This window comes from Catharus ustulatus, chromosome 3, assembly GCF_009819885.2.
Source record: "Catharus ustulatus isolate bCatUst1 chromosome 3, bCatUst1.pri.v2, whole genome shotgun sequence".
NCBI classification, from domain to species: domain Eukaryota; kingdom Metazoa; phylum Chordata; class Aves; order Passeriformes; family Turdidae; genus Catharus; species Catharus ustulatus.
This window is the reverse complement of record NC_046223.1, coordinates 49,150,266-49,175,281: the sequence shown is the minus strand read 5'-3', so window position 1 is coordinate 49,175,281 and position 25,016 is coordinate 49,150,266. Positions and strand designations below refer to the sequence as shown.

General features: G+C 39.0%; 1 protein-coding gene across 1 annotated transcript in view; it reads left to right on the top strand.

Moving 5' to 3' along the window:
- UST (uronyl 2-sulfotransferase) overlaps positions 1-25,016 on the top strand; it is a 155,560-nt gene that overhangs the window by 94,915 nt on the left and 35,629 nt on the right. Inside the window, exon 5 of the mRNA XM_033056417.1 lies at positions 2,966-3,119. Within this exon, the coding sequence (XP_032912308.1) occupies positions 2,966-3,119 (154 nt within the window). The remainder of the gene's footprint in view (positions 1-2,965; positions 3,120-25,016) is intronic.

The window sequence follows — 25,016 nt, the reverse complement described above, 5'->3', positions numbered from 1 at the left end:
CTGAAAAGTTTCACCCAGGAGAACATTTAATATGTTGTGATTGATAGGTATCTAAAAATATGTAGAACATACTTGAAAAATGGAGCATTGATTTGCCCTTTTTTCCTCTAAATAACTTAAGGTAATTGATTTTTTTTTTAACCATTAGGTTTTTTTAAGCTATGTAAGCGCTGCTTAGTTTCCATAAAAGACTTTGAGTACAGTCATAGAAACAAATGGTTGGAATTTGAAGTATTATAAACTATGTTTAAAAGAAAATGCACATTTTAATAGGGATCAGAACATTTTTGATTTTTCTGATAATTCCTTGCTTGTTGCCTGGTGGAGCAACCCACAGCTGGATGTATAGCAGCTGGTTACATTGTGCAGAAAATCAGAAATTTGAGCTGTCCTGTGTTTGGGGAAGTGGGGAGCATTCACAGTCTCCATTATGGAAATGGAAGTTCTTCCGTAGCATTTGTGAAAGAGTGGCCTCCTGTCTCAGCTGTCCTCTTGGGATGAATGAGCTTGTGTGAGCCTCTTTGCTCAGAGCCTTTGGTCCTGAATTTGCTGTTCTCATGTTCAGAAACATGATCTTACCAGCAAAAGGACGGGCTCTGGGAATATGGTGGGTTGGTTATGCAATCTCACCTTCCTTTTACTTCAGAAAAGACAATATGTATTGAAAATTTTTATCAAGACAGCTACTAACTGTCTGATTTTCATTTTTTGCTCTTCCGATGAGCATTTAGGTTTAACATCCTCTACAAAACCTGGGGCTGGATATCCCTGCTCTCCTTTTTCTGTGAACCTTGTGATTGTTTTGTCTTTATCTTAAGCCAGCTTGGTAGTGTCATCCCTTCTTACTGTCTCTACTCTTCCCCTTTTCTTTGCCCTCCTCCACTTTGGATTATTGCTATCTGCATCAAGCAGCAGGAGGATAATCTGTTCAGTAATTTAGATGCAATCTATTATTTCCAGCAATTTGAGTTTAGTTTTCAAAACTACCAGGCTAAGGCATCCACTCAAAGCTTTCTGTTTGAGTAAATACTGTTAGAGCTTTATGCCCACATTGTCCTGTGGTATTTGCAGGAATGCCTTTTTTTGTAAATGTAAGTTTTATTTCTGTATAAAGATAAAAAGCAGCAAAGATAAGCTTAGAGAAGAATTCAGGGTACTAAATTCAGGATATTTTACTTGCACATCCATGTCCAAAACGGGTTGTGCACTAATCAGGAAGCAAGGAGCATATGCCTTTTTAATTGGATTGTTCTAAAATTTTATGCTGTCTGTGCAATTTCAAATTATAGCAGTGATCCTGCAGCACTGAGGTCAATGAGATTACTGATAGGCGTAGTTACTCATGAGACAAGCCTTTGCAGACTGTATTTAGGAGTCTGGGAAATCATGCAGTAAATCAGGTTTAAACTCTGAGATTTTTCTTTTGTCTTTTACTAGAATTCATAATTTTAAACAATTTTGCTGCCTCTTTAATATTTATGAGACGCCCTGGTCTGTTATTATACAAATTCAATTATTCATCGCCTCAAAAGATGAGGAGAAACTGAGAGGGGTTTTTTAAATTTAAAGAGTGTCTTCAATTTTCTCTCTTTTAATCTAGTATTTTACATTTTAGAAGAAATTACATAAATTGTGACTCAGAAAATCATCAGAATAGCATTTAAATTAAAAGTTCCCAAAAATAAAGCGTAAGCTAATGCTTAAGTGAGAATTGGTCACCTAAATTGGGGAAACAGAAGGGGGAAGCACAATCCATGTTCTTAGATGAAGACAATTCCAAGCTGAGTTTATCCTATGAACTTCTCAGTCCAGGAAGGTTTTATTTTATTCTTTGTCTCACAGAATTTGCAGTCCATAAATCTGTTCCATGAAGGTACATTTTTAAATTTTTTGACCATGGAACAGTGTGAGCAACTTCCCCTTTTTTCTTCCAATTAGGCCTGCTCTCCTGATGCTGTATGTTGATCTAAAATACGCAGTCAGTATTCTAATATTCTGTAAATACAGTGTAATCATGAACCATCCCAGCTTGTTTTTCCTCCTTTCCTCTTTTGGAATCCCAGCTGCTGAACTGAAGATGTTTGTGACTTAGCACAGGGAGGAGACGTACAAAAGGGTAAAGTCAAGGTGGTGACTTTGCTCTGGTTTACCTTCCCGTCTCTAAGTTGCAGATGTTTATGCTTCATATTGCTTATGTGCAGTCTGGTCACAGTTGGTGTTACCCTTTATTTTTCCTTGGACTTGCATGTACTTGAGATTGATACTTAATTTCATTTTTGAAGCAAGAATTTTCATAATGACTTAAAAATAAAAAAAATGTTCATGAAGTGTAGTACAGGGGTAAGATATCGCATAACAATGAAATAACCTCAAATCCAGCCGGTGATGCAGGCTGGGGGTGAGGGGACGAGGTTCTGCACAAAGTTCCAGCAAATAAAAAGTTGGAAATACCATGCATATCTGTCAGTTCATCCAGAAGTAGCTTTTGGAAAAAAGCTTTCAAAGTAAGCTGAAAATCCTTTGCACGTTACTACACTTACTGTAAAGGCAAAGGGGATCCAAAGCTGCCTTGCAGCAGTTGCTGTTGGGTGGTGCCTGTTCTGACATGACTGCCCAGATGGAAAGTGTGTTGAGAAGAAATGCTTATTCTCTGCTTCATCTGCAGAAGGTTCTTCATCTGAAAACAGCAAGGGCAGAACTCAAGAGGCGAAACTGTTGATACAGTGTAAGAAACGGTTTTCAACTAAAACGTTTGTAGCAGGCATATAGCTTAATGTGATTCCATATTTATGCATTTACAAAGGTTTAGAAACTAGTTGTAAGATTCTCAGTTTCATTTCACTCCTCACCTTGTAAAAGCTCTGAATTTCTGTAGGAAGTAATTTGAAAGCATTCAGATGAGAGAATATAGATACGTGTCTGTGTGGAACTGTGTGATGAGATTCACCCATTTTCTTCCCACCAGGTTTGGAGGGGACCAGCCTGTGTACATCAATATTATTAGAGATCCTGTCAACCGATTCCTATCCAATTATTTTTTTCGACGTTTCGGAGACTGGCGAGGTGAACAGAATCACATGATCCGAACCCCCAACATGAGGCAGGAGGAGAGATACCTGGTATGTTTAAATAAAACGTTTTGATTACCAATTTCCTATCATTGTTACGCAGTGCTGTTGTTATTCAGACTGGATGTATGAAAAGTGGGAGACTGAGACATCTTCCTTCTGTGTTTTTCCTCTCTCTTTTCTTGCCTGGTCCTTAATGTCGTCAGCTTTCCTGTGTAGAGTGTTGCCAGTGAATTCAATTTGATCTTGAAAAAGCTGACAGCAAGTTCCAGATTTCCGCTGTTGAATTATGGTCCTTCAATTGATTGGGATTTTCACTGCATAGTAATACAATAATTCAACCTATATGTACCACTGTGAATATTCAGACAAATTTTTAGCTTCACACTGTGTCTGTAACTATGCAGCCTCAGAGGAAAATTGAGAAACAGAGCAATTCAGGGAGCTCACGTCTCAAATGTTCTTGTTACTAAGTTGTTTGTTAATGTTCTTTACACCAGGGCTCTAATGTCAGTTCTTGCTTAGGGTTTGTTGACTTTTATCTTTTTTGAGTTAAGATGATGACCATAATGCTGAATAAGCTATTCATAATAAGTTTTAAATTTGTATGAGTGCTGAACTGTGGTAATACCTGCCAGCTTTTGTTGCATACCAAGGTCCCATGGCAGTAGATGTTGAATGAATACTAAATAGGAAACACAAATGCTAGGGACATGGCTAGTTTGGTTTATATTGATCTCTTTGCATGTACACAGACACCTCTCAAAAAAGGCAAAATGGTGAGATTACTTCTTGCCCTCTAATGGAGATCGAGTTTGATTGGACTCGGCCTTCAGGCATACTTGAACCTGCAGGGAGTTCAGTGTAACAGCAGTGACAGGACAAGCTTGATGGTCTGCTATGAGATGTTGCGGGCTAAACATAATGTCAAAACAAGATATGTCTTTGTTTTTTGGATGAGAAAGAGAGGATGTTTTGTGGGGTTTTGAAGAGGCAGTAGAGTTCAAGATGTGTGATGAGCCATAGAGAGCGGAGCTCTAAACAACTGCCACACAACCCCTTTCAGCCCTAGCTGAAGCTGGATGAATCCAAGGAGGGCTGGGTTTTTTTCCATGTTACATAGCTGTTTTGATTTCATTTGTCTTCCATTGTTTGTCATGCAGAGCCCTGGGAGCAGACAAACTTGTATGTTATGTGTAATTGAAGGGGGAGGTATCAGTGTAACTGTCTAATAGCCTTAAATTTAATGGCGTTTTCTGTATAGTTACAAACTGTGAAGGGCTTCTTATTTGCTATGTGCCTAGAGATCCCTATGTCAGCTGAGTGGGTCTTGACCTCCTGGTGTGCAGAGCTGGAAGGATTTGCATGTTGTGTGTGATGGACTTCTGCTTCATTACCTCTGCATGGGAGACAAGAGTGTTGAGGAAATTATTGAGGGGTGGGGGTTTTTACTGCAACTTTGTAATTTTATACTACATTTTCTTTTTTGGAAATGTTAAAAGTGAGTGGTAGAGTCTGTACTTTACTTTGAGTGCCTTCTCATCTGAAATGCAGTGATTGGCATCTCTTACAACTGGCTGTAAAAACCTGGTATTATTTCAGTACTGACTATGCAGCTTAAGACACATGTATAGCCAGTGAAATTTTACTTCAAGCACATCTGAAACAAATAGATCTAATTCATGTTGTCTTGGTTTAAAAACTAATAGAAATTACCTTGCGTTTTCATTGGCATTGGTATGTTCATGAGGAAGTTAATTATTTATATGCATATGCAGATATGTGTACTCAGATCAGTTCAAAAGCTATAATGAAAAAGAAATAGTGTCTGACTGAGGTCAGTAATCATTTTGTTCAAAAGTTTGTTGATCTGAGGCACAATTAGCATCCTTAATAAAAACTATTTTTGCATTTTCATTTTTATTTTCTTTGTTGGTAAGTCAGTGTTAGAATCCTGGTAACATTTTGGAACCTGTTTTCCATCCCTCCTTGGCAGACTTTGGCAGTCACTTGTGCTGCTCAAAGCGAGTGACAGTAACATATAGGCCCCTTGCCAGTGAAATGAATTTTCACAAAAGCCACTCATTCTGAATGTTCAGCATTTTTAACACTTGTGTTATCCAACCACATCATATATGGCATGCCTGCATTTTAATCTTTACTGCAGCAGTGCAAGAAAATCAGCGGGCATATTTCTTAAAATTCAGGTACTGGGGATTTTGGAATCATAGCTTCAGCAAAATCAATTGGGAGATCTAGCTGTGAAGGAAGTAAGCAGCTAGTTTTACCTCTGAGCATGAGCCAGTATGCCACTTTACCACAGGATTGATGGATGGCCTCATTGCAGGTCCCATAACTTTTACAGTTCTTCCCTAATATTCTTTTAAATGCAAAATTCCCCATGAAACATTAGTCTTTTTTATGGGGGACTATTTAAAGATTAAACCTGGATTTAGCATATTAAATTGTTTCAACTTTGATCACAATATTAAACTTGAGTTGTTTGGGATGAGGTATGCCTGACTGTGAACAGATACATGAAAGCAGGGGGAGGATATGAGCTTTTACTTTTCTTCTTCCATCATGCCTCAGACTAACAGGAAGGAAAACATAACTACTGATGGATCCATGACGCTAAGTCATTGCTGGAGTACTTGAGTAGCCTTGTGTTGATAGCAGTTACAGACTTAGAGAATGGACTGGAGAAGCTGTAAATATTACTTTTCTGTTTCATCACAAGAGATGGATTTACAGGCAAAAGATACGTATCTGTTTATCAACCATGATATTCTTGGCATCCTAGCTCTTGGAAGGTGGTGTGGGCAGCTGGGAACCTTTCCAGACCATCCTGTCAACAGCTGGCAACATTGGCCATCTCCCTTGAAAAGGTGAGGGCAGCGTCCATACTCCCTCAAACTGCAGATGAAGGTGCAGAAGCTCAGCTGCTCTAGAAAGCAGGCTCGTAATGGAGGAAAAGCATTTTAAGTTCAGGTTTTGTGTCTGGTGATGCCCTTGATGAAAACAATCCCTCCTCTCAATTCTGATCCTTAAGAAAAAGAGGGAGTTGAAACAAACCCAAACTATCCTGAGGTCTTGTAGTACCTTGCATGCTGGTTTTTAACCGTGAAAATGTGAACTGCTGATATTGCAATGGTCAGAAACAAACTTCTGCCATTCACTGATCATTTGAAATTTTCTCCGAATACAGCTTCAGGCTTTGACTTTGTTCCAGGAAACACAGCCATTCATTCAGGAGTCAGATAAATTGTTCTAAACATTTTGGTAAATGTCTGTGTTTACCAAAATTTAATTGAAAGTCAGGATAGAAAACAAGCCTTTTATTCATGAGTCAGATACAGCAGAGGCAGCTGCTGCAATGTGAGACTTTTTACTCACATCCACCAGCTCCTTGCCCTGACCTGGCACTTTCACTGCTGGAGTTAAGTTATTGTTAGTTACCTGAAGAAATCACTTCCAAGCTTCCCCAAAATAAATAGTGGCAGCATGGTAGTGTGGAGCATGGCAGAGAGGTAATTAATTGTAAGCACCTTGAGTCAAGTCTCAAGCACACCGATGTGACTGGCAGCCCTGCATTATGGTCCTGTAAGATGAGATAAATTCACAAAAGTTAATTTAAATTCATTGTAGTGAAAGTGTTTCAGGTTGATCTAGAGGTCTTAGAGTAAATATGCTTCAACAAAGCAAGCAAACCCTTATCAGTGAAGCTGTGAGTGCCACAGGTACCAAGCAAAAGAAAAATGTGTGAGATGCGATTTAGGTCAGGGCTTGGAAGTTCAGAAAGTAGGAAGCACCCCTGATGAAGAGAGGGACTACTATTAATATTTTAAAGCTTTACATTAAAATTGTTCCTTCCAGAAGTCTTGTTTGTAATTATCTAGTATGTATTACAGCTTCAGTTTGAGACATCAAATATAAAAAAAGGCATTTATAGGGTTTTCATCCTTTCTTAATACTTGGTGAAACTTTGATCTAAGACTACTAAGGCTGAACAAGTGTGTGAAGCAGCATGGGCTGTGTGTTGTTGCCTGAATTGCAGGAAATCTGGTTACATGGGATTCTGATCACTGTTAGGCTTATGAATACCATGGCCCCTAACTCACTCCAGTAAAATATTTCTGAGCTAATGTATCAGAAGTGAGAATTTTTGAATTTAAAAAATCATTCAGTAAAATAAAAACTTGTCACCTCCCTATAGGATGCTTCAAATTTTCATTATAATTAGAAATTATGTTTGCACAGCATCTCTGGATGGCTCTGCCTAGTTTTTGAACTTCATCTGTGAAAAAAATATGGTTTTCTCAGCAAAAATTAAAAATATTCTAACAATATTTACCCTCATTTATGTTAAAGATTACTCATGCAAGTGATTTCTTGAAGAAGCATCTGTCCTTCTGTCTTTTGAATTAAATGCTAAAATATTTTTTTAAAGTGTATTAGGGTTACTGCAAAGGAGGGAAATAAAATTCAAGTGATGTCAGGGAACTTTCATGTTAAATTTCTTATAATAGGGAAAAAAACATTCCTTTTGCAATGTTAGCTTTTATGGCTAAATACTTAAACTAATGTTGCTTAGGTTATTTCAAAAATTTCAAACAAAATAATAGAAAAAGGTGAATGGGTAAACTCCATAGAACACTTTTTTTAAGTCCTGAATCTTGAGAATTTCCTTTTATGATTTCCATGGTTTTCATTAATATAAGAATATTCACTAAATATATTTAACTAGTTCTATTATTTATATCCTCAAATTTGCAACTACAATGAAAAAATTTACTAATTACACTGGTTTTCAGACAGTAGTTGGCTGTCTTTATTTCCTGTGTTTATCTGCCTAATATCATGGGTAATTATATTATTAATTGTCATCAGTAATTCTCATCAGTTGTCATCATTGAGGTTTCTCCCTCATGATGTCAGATAAGTTTCTTCAAGCTCTTCAGTTGCCAGAGATGTGGCCTCCAGGAAAAACCATGGTGTGGAGCCCATGCCTTCGTCTTCTGCCTGTCACTCTCATGAGCGTGTTTCTCTATTTAAAAAGAGGCTGGGACAGAGTTACCTGCCTGCAGATTTTGGTGCAGTGAGGGAGTAGAGGGTTCATGACTCTTATTTTCCTGTTGAGGACCTCACAAGAGGGGCTATAAATGTCTGTTGCTTGAACCTGGGAGATATGGGGAGGCTCTGATTACTTGGTTAACATTGTTTAGACTAGAAATCTGAGGTGTGCAGAGTTAAAATTATTTGCCTTTGTGCAGTGCATACCAGATATTGGGGAGTCAAATATACAAATGAAAAAGAACATTTTTCACTTACTGGGTTCCAAGCTGTAGTTAAGAGGCTAAACATTCTGTGCACTCTGTTTTCCCTGGCATACCCCCATACACAGAGTAGTCATTTCACTGCCTGTGTCACACACTGGTGCTGAGGTGCTGTGAATTGTCACTGGATGTGCTGCAGTGCAGCTTTGCAGCTGTGGCTCTGCTTTGGGGATCACGCAGTAGCACCAGTCCCTGTGGCTGGGACGGGGCTGCTGGGAGAGCACTGCTGAAGCACAGCCACCTGTCAGCTGACCCAGTTAGAACAGTTTGCTGCTTCTTCCCTCTAATGAGTGCTTTTAATAGTCTCCAGCTGTTCCCTTTTGCTGCATTACCTCTTCACAGCAAAATTTCTTTCCCATTTTTGCAGCTCTTCATCTATTGTGTGTGCTCTAAAGCACCATTTTCCCCCTTAGATTCTCCCATTTTGTATTAATAATTTATTGAACCACTAAGTTAATGGTAATTCAGGCCTTAGCTGGAGGAGAGACTGATTAAACAACTTATAAAACATAAAGGAAATATTTTCATGGCTGACATTTACTTTTCAGTGACTTTAATTTACAAACCAATACTTTTTTAATGTTCCCCTGTGGAGTTTGCATTCCAAACATTGCAGCATTATGCATTTATACAAAAGCAAGAAAATGTGCCATCCTAATCTGTTTTCATTCAGTAGTCTGAGTCAATTACACTTAGTAAATACACAATGTAGCATTGGTTAAGATTGCAACACTAAAAACTTCCATGTAATTCATAACACATATTCATAGAAAATGTAAGATTAATACCATACTTTTATTTTAATGATACCATTCTGTATTGCCATTCTCCTTTTTGTGGAGACAGGATACAGGATAACAACAATATAGTACTTCAGAATGTAAAAACGTGAGAGGTTTTTTTCTTGTGGTGTTGTTGTGGTCTGAAAATTTCTGGCTGTTGCAGATTTTAAGGAACTGCACAGGAAACCAGAAGCCAGGTAGCAGTAGAGGTCCAAGCACTAAGTACCCACTATCTTATTTAAACATAACATTATTACAGGCTCTTACCATATACTGTGTTTCGGTAGTGCTTTTTATTTATATTTGTAAGAACTTATGATCTTTTACTAAAGGACCTTGCTGTATTAAAATTATGAACCTTCATTTTTATGGTGATTTTGCTAAGTTTTTTATTTGTTGCTTTCTGATAATGAATACAGAACAGTTCTTGATGTTCTCTCTTGTGTTGCTTTTTGGGTTTTGTGTGTTGTGGTAGCTTGGGGAAATAGTTTTCTCTAGCTTCTCTATAGGAAGAATTTGTTTGTAGAGTGGAAAATCCCAACCACAGAACAGAGATTCTAATATATTGATGCCTGCTTTATAAGGCCATGTAAACTGTATAAGAGAAGAGGGTATGTCTGTGTTATATTTTCAGGAGATGTGTTTTTGGATCATTGACCAAGAACAGAAAAGAGCATTTTTGTGCAGCCCAGAGACAAAAGCCAGCCTTGCCTTCAGTGGAGGCAGGAAAGCAGTTTTTGGAGTATAATCCTTATTTCATTTAGAAACTGATGGATTCTGACAAGCCTTTTGCAGTTTAGGGGTGATATTTTCTCTGTGTTGGGTGGTTCTACCATAGCATCTGCTTGATTCTCAGTAGCAGTCAAAAAAGGCAAACCAAAACCAATAGAGAGCAATACAAAGAACTTCAGTGTCTGTACTTGACTGCTTTCATTTGACATTTGTGACCTCCTGTCCTAGGGTATTTCCTCCCATATTTGCCCTAAATGAGGGCACCTCCCATTCCCAAAAGAGGATTGAAAGAACTGGAAAATACTCACAAACGGATAAGAGCAGTGATGAAACAATTTTCATATAAGGGAGGAATGGCAAAGGTTAGGGCTCTTCAAATGAGGAAGAAGTAAACAAGGGAAAGGATATGAGAAGACAGACTTTTGGGAGGGATGAAGAAGTGGCCTCAAGGATGAATTGCTTTTGAGCTGTTTCAGTGTAAAACTAATAGAAGTTTACAATTGGAATGGGTAGTTGCTGGATCCAGTAAAAAATAGAAAGATGCCATAGTTTGGACAGCATATAATTAAGCTGTGGAAGTCCTTGCTGGTCATTGTGAATAAGTTTAGATGTATTCAAAAAGGAAATATTTTAGGAAACATTTCCTTACAGAGGGAGAGTGATCAAGCACTGGACCAGGCTTCTAGGTGGTGATGCCCAAGGCACATCAACATTTGAGAGCAATTTGTACAATACCCTTAACAACACACTAACTTTTAACTTTTGGTCAGCCCTGAATAGATCAGGCAGTTGGACTAGATGATCCTTGTAGGTCCCTTCCAACTTAAATATTCTATTCCATTCCATTCCATTCTATTCTATTCCATTTGCAACTATGTAGCCCTCAAGGGCTGTTAATTAACGAAGCAGCACCTCTTCAACAGCAAATATCTGATCAGTACAAATCCAAAGCCTCGGGGGTACCCACAAAAAGGTCCTGTGTGTATGGTAAATGTTCTTCGTAGCCAGTAGTGATTTTCTGAAATTGGTTTCTGCTGTGGGTGACTTAAAAGTAAACTTTAGAATTACATGCTTACAACTACTAGGTGATTTATATAAGGTAGTTACAGTTATAGACATCTCCAGTTGAATGTGTTGTTTCTTGACTTTAAAATAGTTGAGTGTTCTTGGGTATATGCCATAGTGACTAAGACTCTGTTGTCTTACATCTCTGCCAATCTAATTAATTTTCATAAATTCTAAACTGTTGCTGTCATGGCTACTCTCAAATTTATTGTTAAAAGCTAAGATACAAATTCATTTGAAGTATGAACTGCATCCACGGTTTTACATCGTGCACTGTAATAGTAAAGATACCACAACAGAAGACAAAATCCTTAAGACAGTGGGATAAAACATCTGTTTCAGTGCATGCTTTTCAGAAATCTTTGTTTTGATGTTTTAGTATGGTTGAATTTCCAGGTGTTTGATATTTTTTCTAACCTTTGAGTATTTGCATTTTGAGTTCTCATGTACTTTGTTAATGTGAAAGTAACAAGACGACAGATCTAAGCAGATAACTCTTATATGATTCCCAGAAAAAAATGACTTAACAATGATAATTAACTGACAAATAACTGTTTCAGGTGAATGAAAACAAGAGGATGTGTGAGTGATATGAATGTTATCTTCAGTGCATAGTCGAGCATTTTGGGCATTAGGAACCCAAAATCAGTGTTTAATAGTCATCAAGTAAAACAAATTATTGATTGATGTTTTGTTTTAAGTTGGAATGCAATTGTTTTTAAAACTGGAATTTTTTTATCATACAGAAAAAAAGAATGCTTTCAATTTCTGTTAGTGCAAATTTTAAAATAGTTATTTTTAAAGTTACAGTTGGTACATGGCATAAATAACAGAGATGAGGTATTGACCAGCAAATAGGCTATCTCAAATATATAATGTAATAATGTGCGTGTGTGTTTAGGAGTAGCAGTCAGACTTTTTAAATTATGTTTAATTAACAATCTTTTTGAAGACTTGTCTAATGAAATCAAGGTAGCTGTCCCTAGAAAACCATACTATAAAACCTCCTAAGTGCACTCCTTGTTAGGAGTAGGCCTATTTTCTTTTCCTTGTTGCATTAAGCTTTAACCACCTTAAGTGAAAACACTTTTATTGGCAGTAAGATGGGGAAGGAAACTGCAGAACCTTTTATTCCTCCTGTCAGAGGAAAGGCAGAGAGAGACAGCCCTCCTCTTACTGCCAGAATATTGAATGTGTTCAGGCTGTGGCATTATAATGTAATTTCAAGCAGTCAGATACTCACTTCACTCAGTAAGTGTCAAAACCTGCAGGAACTGACAACCCATGAAAATAAAACTGAATTTATTAGCCCGTTTTATTCCTTGTCTGTCATTCTCCTTCCTCTTTCCTTTTGGTGATTTATACCTAAGTTTTCTGGCTGTCAGAGTTGCCAGCAAAGTGAAATAAGCAGAGATCCTGATCTCTAGAGCTTCCTAGCTTGAGTGAAGCTGAAGCTTTGAGGTGGTGGATGGCAAGGAGAGTGTAGGGCGGTGGAATTAGAACTGCCCACCCATGGTGCGTGGCTGACGTGGTGAGGGATAGACTTGTCTTTATACAAGCATCCAAAGCTGTCCTAGCCTTAGGTGTTTGTTGACAACAAAATATTTTCCTATCATGTAATTTTTTGGTGGTAATGTGGACTCTTCTGTTGACTGCAGGGTGGCTGTGTCATACTTGTGAATTCAATATTTTTAAGACTGAAGTAGTTTATGTTGAAACCATATGGAAGCAGAGATGGCATTTTGTGGGAAAAAAGAGACCTCAGTGCCCAGACATACTCAAGACTTAGTTTATTCTAGTTTCTCTGAAGTTTTTAAGGTTTATCGTACCCTGCAGAGTAAAATCCTGTGCCTTATCCTGGTCCCAGCTCACAGAGACCCCAGGGCCTGCTGGAGCCCCGTGTGCTTGCTCCTTTCTGGTTGGCACCATGGCTTATGTCTGTGGAGCTGAGGCATATGTGGGATGCCTGTATATCCTGTGGGACACAACTAGACTGCTAGTCCCACTGGGGAGGTGGCAGGTTCTACCCAGCAGGGAAAGAACCCTTAGTTCAGCAGTAAAGATGAAGGACAGAGGTGCAAATTTAGGTTTTGTTTCTCGCTCTTTACAGAAAGAACAGACCTGAACTGGGGAATAGTCTGCCTAAAAATCAGAGGCTGTCTGTCTATTCTTGCTTTGTTTGCTTCAGTATGCTCCTATGATGGAGAGATGGGTGTTTGTGTTTTTCCAAAAACAGCCAAAGGCCATAGGTTTGTGTTGGCAGATGGACTGTAATGTTCTCTCTGGTTGCTTGGCGCTGCCTGGCAAGTGGCTGCTGTGTTTTGCCTCAGGAGTGCTCTTCAGGTGTCAGGTATTCCAGAAATCAGATTTCCTTCTTTCCATAAAGGTATTGCTACAGCTCTCTCCTCTCTTCTCCTCTCTTCTTTTTCTTAAAGACATTTTTTGCAAAAAGTGGCTTGTGTTGAGAGGCTCTTGGCACACTAGTAGCTTCTATTGGAGTAACAGTTCTAGTTCGGAGGTTCCAGACTCATTTAGGTGTCCTCCCTTCTCTTCTTTAACTGAAGAGATATGAAAGGACTTCAGACAATGAAGGGACAGGTTGTCTTCTTTGCCAGACAGATATGCAACGGTGATCAAAAAGTAGGCAAGTTTTGCTGCTTAGTGCAGTGGAAGGACTAATGGCTTCTGTTCCCTGGAACAAGGATGGATTCAAACCATGTGCTCTAAGGCATCTTGGAACCTTAATGAACTGGAAACCCAATAAAAATAACTCCAGACATCTGAGAGATAGTGATGGTCAGAGAGAGTCCTTCAGAAAGCTGATTCCTTCAGCCTTTTTGTGGTGAATTTTAATAAAATTCAAAAGGAAAAATAAAAGTTTTTTCATAACTTGGTGAGAGAATATTGTCAGGAGAAAATGTGAGGGAACAGAGTGTGATAAACTGTAAAACTATATTTGTTGTCACTGGGTTGGGGTTCGGGGTATTAATAATCAGTAAAGAAAGTTACTGCTACCAGGAAATAATTTTTTTTGTTGCCTTCCTTTTAATTCCATATTATTTAAAGAAAAAAATGTGAAAAAAAATTAAGCCCCAAGAAAAAAGCATCAGCTGTTTCAAATGTGGTTTTGGTTTTTGCCTTAAGATGGCTATTTGAAATTGAATTACCTTTTTCAAAAAAACATAATCCCTCACCAGTTTGCTGATGAAATTACATGGTTGTGAGTTATCACAGGGATGGTGGGTACATGTCTTGAATGAAATGGTAACTCCATCTTTCAGAGTAAGCAGTAGATCTGCTGTGTCAGCTGAGAAAATGCGTTCTCTGGGTAACAAGCTAGTGAAATTCTCATTTGAAGTAAAAGCAGTGTTCATTTTTTCTGGTTCTTATTCCAAGCATTGCTTTCTTTTTTTCATGTTTGCTAGAATTTTCAAAGCTCCTCTATCCCTTGTAAATATAGTTGTTTTACTTAAAATCAAAATCAAACTGCCCAGAAAACCCAACAAAGGGTGTTAAGCTGATTGTTGTGCTAGACTCTGAAAAATGGACTGCCATTGTTTCATCAAAGCTGGCTACTGCTCAGTGAGTTATTGAAACACAGTCTATTCAGCTTACCTTGAACACAACTTTTTCCTATGAACTCTGATCCAAGCAAAGCCAGCCACTATTCATAACTGAGCTTGTCAAGAGTAATTTCCTTCTTCTTGGGGAAAAATCCACTAAATGGTGGCAAATAGGAAACTTTCCATGGTGAAGATGGATTGTTAAATAAGATTATTATTTTCTTCAAAATTATTTTTCTGTTCTCTTTGAAAGGAAAAAAGAAAACTAAAGTGTTCATCAGTGGTTGAAGGAAAAAAAAATTAAATTTCCTTCACAATGTAATCCAAAGAGTTTATGTCTTTGATTTTAAAAAAGGGAGGAGGAAAGCATATTTTACACTTTTTTTTTTCCTTCCTAACAGATTTATTAATCTTCATTATTTTTTACTTGGTCTTGTTAATTGCTGAGCTTTTTGAAACCATAGCACCTGAGATGAAGACCCTGAGAGATTCTGGGTTTCTGTGTAGGGAGGGAAGTATGGTTTTGTTTTTCATAGTTGTAGGAAATAACTTTAGAAGATGACTGAAGATTTTAAAAGTTTCAAAAAAAATCAAATAGGAACATTGTTTATGCCTCTGAACCTTGTAATTTTAGGAGCTCTTTAATACTTGGTGTTGTCAGTACAGTGATAGTCTTGTCAAACGGAAAAATGGAATCTATATGTTCTATTTTGCGTCTGCTATTCAGAGTGGCGGTGCTATGAACAATGCAAAGTATTAGTAATTTTCCAGAAAAGCATTAGAACTGTTCAGCAAGAGGAAGATTTTAACTAGGGGAATTAGATAGGGGCAGCAGAGCAGAAACCATCTCCAGTTGTAGCAGCAGGGAAGTCACATGCAGAAGCAATACGATTTTCTTCTCTGCTCTACAGCTCCTTTTGCATTTCAGCCCTGAGAGATGAAGGGAGAGATTCCAAGTCAGTCAACACTAGGCAGAAGACTGATAACAAGGTAAAATTAGCCCACAACTCAAACTTCTAGCTGTTTCCTCACCATTTAGCAGGTTTGTGTGAAAGTGCTACCACAAATGTGGGAGATCAAGGGGACATAAAAGATATTTAGACCTTGGTACTATAAGGAACTTTTTTCATAAAAGTCTGTACTGTGGTTTTTGCAATATACCATCTAGCTTAAAAAAAAGGTCAAACTCAAAGAAAATTATAACGTGTACTATATGATGAATCATATATTTTATTTTTTTAAATTCAGAGGTCAGCAGCAGGTTTCTTTTCCTTTTTTGCTAGACAGTGTACTTGATGTGACTGAATTATTTCAGGGGCATATCAGAAGGTGTTGGATACAGCTTCTCTCCCTTCATCAAAAGGGAATTGTATCTCTGGAATTCATGACAGCAGATAGCCTGTGCTATAACTGAGCAGTATGTGGAAATAAAACATGCATTAGCTAGTGAGTGCGTATTTTCTTACATGAAAATTGTGTTACATCTGCAGATTAGGAGAAGTTTAATAATTTTTACAAATTATTTCTTTCCTGTTGCCTGCAATATTTTTTTTCGACCTGTGGGGCATATCTTTCCTTCTGCATCTCTTCACACTTTTATTTTGAAGATTTATATTGCAGAAAGTAAGCATTTTCCTTCCCAGTTCTTGTCACACTATGTCCTATTTAAAAAAGAGGCAAATGGAATTATCTCTTGTTTGTTTTGCCTCTCCTGTTGGGATGTATGAAAGCAATAATATCTAATGCTCATTGATAATGAAATTAATTTCCTTTTGGCTCATGGATTTTTTTTGTCTCCGATTATATATTTACTATACAGAACTCTGACATTTGTTGTAATAAACCTCTTTTAAACTTTTATATTGTTTAAACTGGTTTTGTGGACCTCTGCTGAAAACAAAGTGTAGTGCTAGCTTCAAGATGTTGAGGCGTTCATAGAATTTACATGTGTTTCTGTTAATATAAACATTTTTGAGGTTTGGGCTAAAATGTGTGGAGTATAATTTCTGTGTATGCAGCCAGGCTTTAAAGGAATGGGAACATTTGACCTGGGAAAGAAAATGGGAGAAAAAAGTGCACTATAGAAATGTCACATTATTAAAACAGGCTTTTCTGTATTGTAGGGACTGTGATATTTTGGAACATTTCAATTCCTTGGTAGCTGCAAATGATATTATGTCATATGTGGAAGTGTGAACTTTCTGCATTAGGCCTTCTTGAGACATGAACACCATCCAGCCCAGCTGGGAAAGCCAGTACAAACTGGGTGGGGGCAGGCTCCCTTGAGTGTCCTCCCAGGTTCTGACATCCTTCAGCTTACCAAAGACATTGCTACCACATCTGTCTTTAATAGCCCTTGATAGACCTCTGTTCTGTAAATATATGATTTCTATTTTATTTTTGTTGTTGTTATTGTTATTCTTTTGATGATTTGGGTTTTTCTTTTTAAATCCAGTTGCATCCTTGTCACCCAGAGTATCCTGTTGTAAGGATCTGTGGTTTTTAATGCTGAATGTTTTTCTGCGTTATAGAGTCCATCTGTTATCTCCTTGAGATCAGATTTCTTATCTGCTCCCATTAATATTCCCTGAAAAAATTGCTACTTCGCTGTTAACTCCTCTTTGTTATTCTCAAGAATTGTCTCCACTCGGATGCTGTGTAACCTTACTCAGTGTCTCATTTCACTAAGAACACCAGCTGTTTTATTCCTGTCTTTAGCTTTCTATCCTCAATCATCCTATCCTCTTTTTTTTTCCCCTTTTCTTTGTACTGGGAACAAAGGATGTTTATCACATCTTTAGTGACTGGATTAAAGATCTATTGCAAACTAGAGTGACTTTTCTGCTGACACTGGTTCTTCCCCTTGCTGATTGTGTTCTTCGTTACAGTGTTGGCTAATACTAGCTAGGTTCGGGTACTCTTCTGTTTTATCCATTTTTTGTATCCACAGTGTGTTTGACTGTCACTTTGGTTCAGGACTATTTTTCCTGACTAATGCTCTTTCTAGAGAGCCCCTTTCTGTATATGAACAACCTGGTGTAGTGGGAGGTGTCCCTGCCCATGGCAGGGTGGCTGGATCTAGATGCTCTTTAACTTCCCTTCCAATTCACACTATTCTATGATTCTGTGGTTTTTCTCAGTACGTGATTTCTCATTCTGAGTAATCTGGTCATGCGTATTACTGCTCAACTGTGAGCAGGACTTGCTGTTAATACAGGTCACAGAGTCTTAGTATTACAATATACTTGACTGGACATTGATGCTTTAGCATTAGAAGAGTGGTGTATTAGAGAGGTGATGATCTGTAGTTTTACATTATTATTTCCTCTGTATTTCTTCCAATTTGTTTTTTAAAAAATGTTTTAGCACAAGTGGTTTCTGGGATACAGTATTCCTAGGTAAACAAAAGATGCTGGGTTCCAGGAGCCAGAGATGTGAAATGATTCCTTAATTCCCTTCTTGATACTACCTTGTTCAGTGAGACCCTACTAAGACACTGGCAGGGTCTTTTCTGGTTTTACTGAAAAAGCTCAAGTTAAAAATTGTTCTGTTTGGGGACTTCTGAAAAATTGAAAAGAGTCCAGAAGATGGTCTTTAAAATGAATTGCTGTAGGGGAAATAGAAATCTTCAGGTGAATAAAAATGTGCTATGAAGCAGATGTCTTGCAGCTATTCCTTGAGTTTGTCAAGATCAAGACAAAGCAGTTTTCTGAATTAGATTAGGGTGGTTTTGTATCAGATACTTGTAAAGGTTTCCTGACAGTAGGAGCAGTTAAACATTGCTACAAATTAGGATGGATATGAGCTTTTTTTTAACCTGATTGGACAAATGATAACCTGGTATGGATAAACTTGTTCTCCTTTAGCAAAGGCTGGGCTAAAATACTTCTCAACAACCTGAGTCTTCTGTAGCAGCCTTTCTTGCAGGGACAAGGGCAGCCAAGGCTGCACTGCATGGCCAGGTGTGGTGAGATCACCCTACCAGAAGCACCCTCACCCACCAGTGGCATCTCTGTCCACTTTCAGCCCACTGACTTCAGCTTCACAGTCAGCTCCAGGCAGAGGCTGTTGCCTGTTAGAAATTAACTCTGTCTGTTCTCTAGAACAATCTTTTGTGAGCATAAATTGCTGCATGTATTTGTTGACTTGAGCAAAGCATTTGACAGTGTCCCACGCAACATTCTTGTCGCTAAACTGGAGAGATGTGGATTTGATGGATGGATTAATTGGTCATTAAGGAATTGACTGGATGGCCACTCTCAAAGAGTTGAGGTCAGTGGCTCAATGTCCAAGTGGAGACCCGTGGCAAGTGGCGTTCCCTGGGATCAATGTTGGGACTGGCACTGTTTGGCATCTTTGTTGGTGGCACTGCAGAGGGATCGTGTGTACCCAAGTTTGCTGATGACACTGAGCTGTGTGGTGAGGTTGACACCCTGGAGGGAAGGAATGCTCTCTAGAGGCACCTGGCCAAGCTCAAGAAGTGAGCCCTTGTGAACTTCATGAAGTTCAACAAGGCCAGGTACAAAGTCCTGAGTCAAGACAACCCCTCTGTATCAGTACAGGCTGGGGATTGAGCAGATGGAGAAGCAGCCCTGGGGAGCAGGATTTGGGGGTACTGGTAGATCAGAGACTACACGTGAGCCAGAAATGTTCACCTACAGCCCAGAAAGCCAATTTTATCCTGTACCGCAACAAAAGCAGCGTGTCCAGCAGGTCAAGGACAGTGAGACTCTACCTTTTATGACTTTTTCTTTTATGATTCCACCTGGAGTGCTGAGTCCAGCTCGGGGGCCCTCAATATAAGAAGGACATGAATCTGTTGAAGCGAGTCCAGAGGATGTCCATGAAGATGATCAGAGGGCTGGAGCATTGGGGTTGTTCAGCCTGGAGAAGGGAAGGGAGACCTTGGAGCAGCCTTCTAGTACCTGAAAGGGGCCTACAAGAAAACTGGAGAGGGACATTTAAAAACAGAATGGAGTGACAGGACAAGGGACAATGGTTTTAAACTGAAAGATGCCAGGTTTAGAGATTAGAAAGAAATTCTTTACTGTGGTGGTTGTTGGAACAGGTTGCCACAGAAGTTGTGGGTGCCTCATCCCTGGAAGTGTTGGGGAGACCAGGCTGGGTAGGGCTTTGATGCACATGACCTAGTGGAAGGTGTCCCTGCCTTGCCAGAGGGTTTGAAACTAGGTGATCTGAAGTCTCTTTGAGCCCAAACTTCTATGACTTGCTGTTTTTCTCATAGGCATCAATTTGCTAAAGTCCACATGCCCTCCATTAGGGAGAGCTGAAAAGTCCTTGGTGGTGGGTATTTCCTTGGCATTTGCAAAGTTGAATATATGCCATCACTATTTGATTTTATTAAAACTCATCCTCCAAGCAGACAAATTTTCCCAGTTCTTTTATGAAGAAGTGTTGGTAAACAGAATTAGCAGATGTACTGTCTCCCTGCTGTTAGTTGCCAGTGGGATTCATTCTTGATTACAGTATAATGATCTTCATTTTTGGTCTTCCCTGGATCTGTGCCCTCTGTAACAGGATGGTTATTTAATGCTTATACACTGCTTCCAGCTGGCAACCACTTGCCCTTTTTTTGGCAATTTCTTTTTTTTTTTAAATATATTTCCCGTACTAAGATGGTTTGAGGTGAAAAATACAAAAGCAATGGAAAAGAAAGATATGATAAGATGTCTGCTTAGAAGTATGAAGCGATTCCTTTCTTACTGGTAAAACTTCTCTTTGACAAATTACTCACATGATTTCTGTTAACTGAAAAGAGAGAAATATATCCACCTATGTATTTTCTTGATGTTGTACATAATTTTAAGTTAGAAAATAGTGATGTACAAACATGTTTCATGTTTGTCACATCTAAATAGTAGCAATTCATCACTTTTGCTATGTCAATGCCAGCAAAAAATTTGTATATGAATGAATAACTTATTCATACACTTATTCACTTAATGAAAATGTAGATGGTTAGCAGAAGATGTTGTTTTGTTAGCTGCCGCTTCACTTGTTAGGATGCCAGAAAAGAGATTAATACATTGTTGGCTGAAAAGTCAGGCAAATGAGTCCAAGCAAATCAGCTCAGGGAAAAAAGTGGGAATTAAACTTGGCGGCCTATTTGCTTATGTGGTGGTGGGGGCAGGAAAGGAAAAACATGCATTTTGCTGGAAGAAATTGGAAAGTCAATTCAAAGAAACCCCAGAATTATCCTCTACAAAAATGTGTTGAGTTTGCATGGCAAGTTTTTGGTAGCAGTGGTAGGGGACTGGGGGACAGAGGGGCTGCAGTGGTGGTTTCTGTGAGAAGCTACAAGAAGCTCCCTCCATGTCAAGTGGGGCCAATACCAGCCATGGTGGGTCCACTGCTGGCCAAGGGTGAGCTGTTCAGTGATGGTGTTAGCACCCCTGGGATAATCTATTTAAGAAGGGAAAGAAGTTACTGCACAGGAGCAATTGCAGCTGGAGAAGAGAGGAGTGACAGGAACAGCTTTGCAGACACCCAAGGTTGATGCAGAAGGAGGTGGAGGAGGTGTTAGAGCAGCAGAGCTGAGATTCCCCTGCAGCCCATGGTGCAGACCAGGGTGAGACAGATGTCACCCTGCAGCTCATGGGGGTTCATGGTGAAGCAGAGACCCACCTGCAGTCCATGGAGGACCCCATACAATAGAGCGTGGATGCCCAAGGGAGGCTGTAAAAGAAATTAATATAGTGACTGAAGTCATCCACTGTGGCTGCATCACCCTGTGCAGCTGGAGTGCTGTGGTGGCATTAATGTGAGCAAGCCCCATGTTGTTCATGCCTTCTGGGAGAAGACCAGAAGGCAGTGGAGGAGGAACAGAAAAGAGTTTCTGTTGCTCTTTGAGCTGACCAAACCTCACAGAAGTGAAGGGGCAATCACAGCTGGTCTGGGGGGGGGATCTGGGGACAGAAACCCTGCATTCTAGAGTTAGCTGGATCTGCTCTGCCATCTTGTGGAGCTTCTCCCCGAGATGCCCACTGTTCACTCTGCAGTCTACCACTGGTGTCCCAATAAACTTGTCCATCTTGCTGTCATCTCCAGAGGACAGGCATCCCACACAGTTTGGCACAGTCCACCCCACCTGGCAGCCCACCTTGGAGGGCCTCAGTGCCACAACAGCTCAGGATGGGGAACATTTGACTTGGTGTATGTTGGCAATGCTGATTTGGGAAGCGATGCCCGGCACCTGCCCACCCCACAGCAATCTGCTGCCAGCGCTGTTGGCAGAGAGGCAGACATACCAAATGTATTTGAAAGAAATAAGTACCGCTGTGTGACTCTAGTTATCCAAATGCTTGATTGAGATTGAATAGAAACATTAAATATCACCTGGTGAAGTACAACTCTCTTTAACTACGGTTAAAAATATGTTGCATTGTATCTTATGTTTCATTAAAATGTGTAAATAATTTGTGCTCCTAAGTAAGATTTAGTAAGTTGTGTTACATTTATACCTGGAAACCTTCATGCCAACTATACCTTGACTTTTCAGTGTCTGTGCAGCCTTCCTAAGTAAGAAGTTGTGCTTTTCCTCCTTTCATGTCATATTTGTGCACACAACCCCTTTTCTGAGACATCATGTTTACATTTTCTTTCTGATCACTCTAAGGCCAGCCAGAGCTGGGGCCAGAGAAGGTGAGGAATTACTTGGGGGATTTTTAGCCTGGTTGTGTTTAGTTTATATGATGTGACGTTGTCCTCAGGATGTAATGGTCAGTTTGACCTCTTTGCAAACACCAACTATGTAAGAAAACACTTTACAAGCTGTGAGAGGATTCTCAGTGACTCTCAGGAGAGTGGAAGAATTTTCCATGGCTGGCAACAGTGAGGACTAGACTGCACTGCTGACTGTAGTGGTGTATGAAGAACAGCCTTGTAAGCAGGAGAGGTCACCGTAGGCTGGGCTCAGTCACTGGTTTTCCACATAATTTTATTTAATTTCCTTTTATGAAAACTTGAAATTTAGGTTACTGCTGACACACGTCCACATCTTCACCCTTCAGACTGAAGGAGCACACACTGTTCCTGGGCTGTGAGAAAGGTCTCCTGGTTTCACAGAAGTTGTGGTATCTCACAGGGGCAGGGCATAGAAAGAGGATGTGTATTTTTTGTTTCAATTGTGAGAGAAAGGATATTTTGGTGTTTTTCTAAAGATGAATAGATGGAAATGGAATGAAAATTATTTGCAAGGCATATATGTATTTGAGTTATGATTCCTTATTTTAAATTGTCTGGGCTACTAATAATTGAAATGCATCCAGGGCAGAGTGTGGTGTTTCTGTAACTTGTGGTTGAGACATTGATAATCAAAAAAAAAGGGAATGTCTTGAAACACAAGATTGCTTTTTTTATTTTTTTTTTTTTTAATTTGGGTGTTCCTTCTGCTGGATAAAAAACCAAGTTACTATTTCTGTCAGTACTCAGGATATTGTATTCAAAAGGGAAAAAAAGTTCTCAAATCTTGTGTCACATCTTTTTGTATATGGTACAGTATTTGTCATAAGACAGTAACTTCAGTAAATTGCTTATTGTTATATAAAAGAGCACCTTAAAGTTTGCTCTTTTTGTGATGGTATTAAAATTCCCAAAGGAATTTTGTAGCCCTTCTCTCCCTACAACTACCTGAAAGGAGTTTTAATGAGGAGGAAATTAAACGATCACTGGAAATGTCGTTAAGTTGCATCAGGGAGGTTCAGATTAGATATTAGGGAAAAAAAAATTCACTAAAAGAGGTGTTAGACATTGGAATAAGTTGTCTAGGGAAATGATGGTCACCATCTCTGGAAGTGTTCAAGAGGTATCTGGGTGATATCTGGCACTTGGGAGATATGGTTTAGGAGTGATTATGGTCGTGCTGGGTTAACAGTTGAATTAGATGATCTTGAAGGTCTCTTCCAAAGTGAATGATTCTATGAAATATTTTTAATCAGGTACTGACTTCCTCTTATAGCACGTATGAGCTCACTATGGCAAATGAAATAATTTGTTACTAATCTCAAAAAACAAATTAATAATGCACCTTTGACATATTTCTGATAGATCAGTAATCTGATTCATTGACAGATTAAAAGATTAAGGCATGTTCTGATTTTTATTTCAAAGACAATTTTACAGAAGAAGGAAGTAGAAATTACCAGTTTAACTTTTCAGACAAAATTGTTACATGTAGAAAAATACAGGGCTATTTATAAGAAAGACAGTTTCTGTTGTTGCTTGGAGCCGCAGGGCTGATTCCCAGGCCTCCCACTGCCCCGTTGAAGAGACAAGCCCAGTGGGATGTGAGTGATATGAATTGTAGCCAGGAGCTGAGGAATAAAGTAAAATACTGCTTTCTTTATTGTGAAAGATTATGATCAAAGTAGCTCTGTGTGTTTCTTTCTGTATCTTTCCAGACTGTATTAAAATATTTTTTATAAGGCTCCTCCAGTGATTTAAATGCAAATTTTTGTCTCACATGGAAACATTTCTGCCCTGAAAGATCCGTGTTCTGCTGAGAAAGCATGTTCTTACTGAGAGATGTGGCTTAATTAATATGGCTTAGGATAGCAGAGTAACACTGCCTAGAATAATGTCATTTCACCCTGGCTTTCCATGCTTGGAAAAAAACCCAGAAATTCCTGAGTGCCACTAGCACCAAAAAGTATCTTTCTGTAGGTGTGCTTAAGTTTTGTAATGACAGCTCAGGCTGACCTCTCTTTCATCCACTTTTTGGTTGAAAACTGATTTCACATCTCATGGAGTGAGCGGGTGCCGCAAATGCATGAGGACACTCCAGCAACTGGAATACAGATCTCAGCAGTGGTGGTAAACAAAGCCTGGGAAGGGGCAGTCCTTCTACTGTGGAGAAAGCCTGGTGCTTCTGATGTCAGGAAGGTGAAGTGCATGTCTTTGTGTGGCAAAAGATTGTAGGTTTGTGTGAAAACTCACCTGGCCTTTGTCTTAAACTTTGAGTTATCAACAGGGACCAGGGAAGATTAGATTAGAGCCAGCCTGGTTGTTTCAGTAATACTACATCAGCTTACCCTAAAAAGGACACTAAAAATCTCCTTTTGAGTTAGTATAAGATGTTTGCTTGTTAAAGCTGCGGGATTTTCCACATGAATTCACATTGCTTTTATTGTACAGATGATTCTCTGACCATGTGAATCAAATACTGTTTGCACAATTACAAGAAGGTCCCAGTTACACTTTTGTGTTGGATATTGATACTCATCTCAGGGAATATTTTCTGACTCACCATATCCATGATTCTTGCAAAGAAATGTTAAGTTTCTTTGTTGGAAGCTGACATCCATTCACCTTTTTATGAGAGTGAGAAAAGAGTTAATGTTCTTAGCTGGGTGTTGCTACAGATTTTTAAATCTTATATAGGTGTTCTACCCACCTTCCATCTACTCTGTCTGTCAAGTGCAAGCCAAATTGGACATAATTTAAAGTATTGTC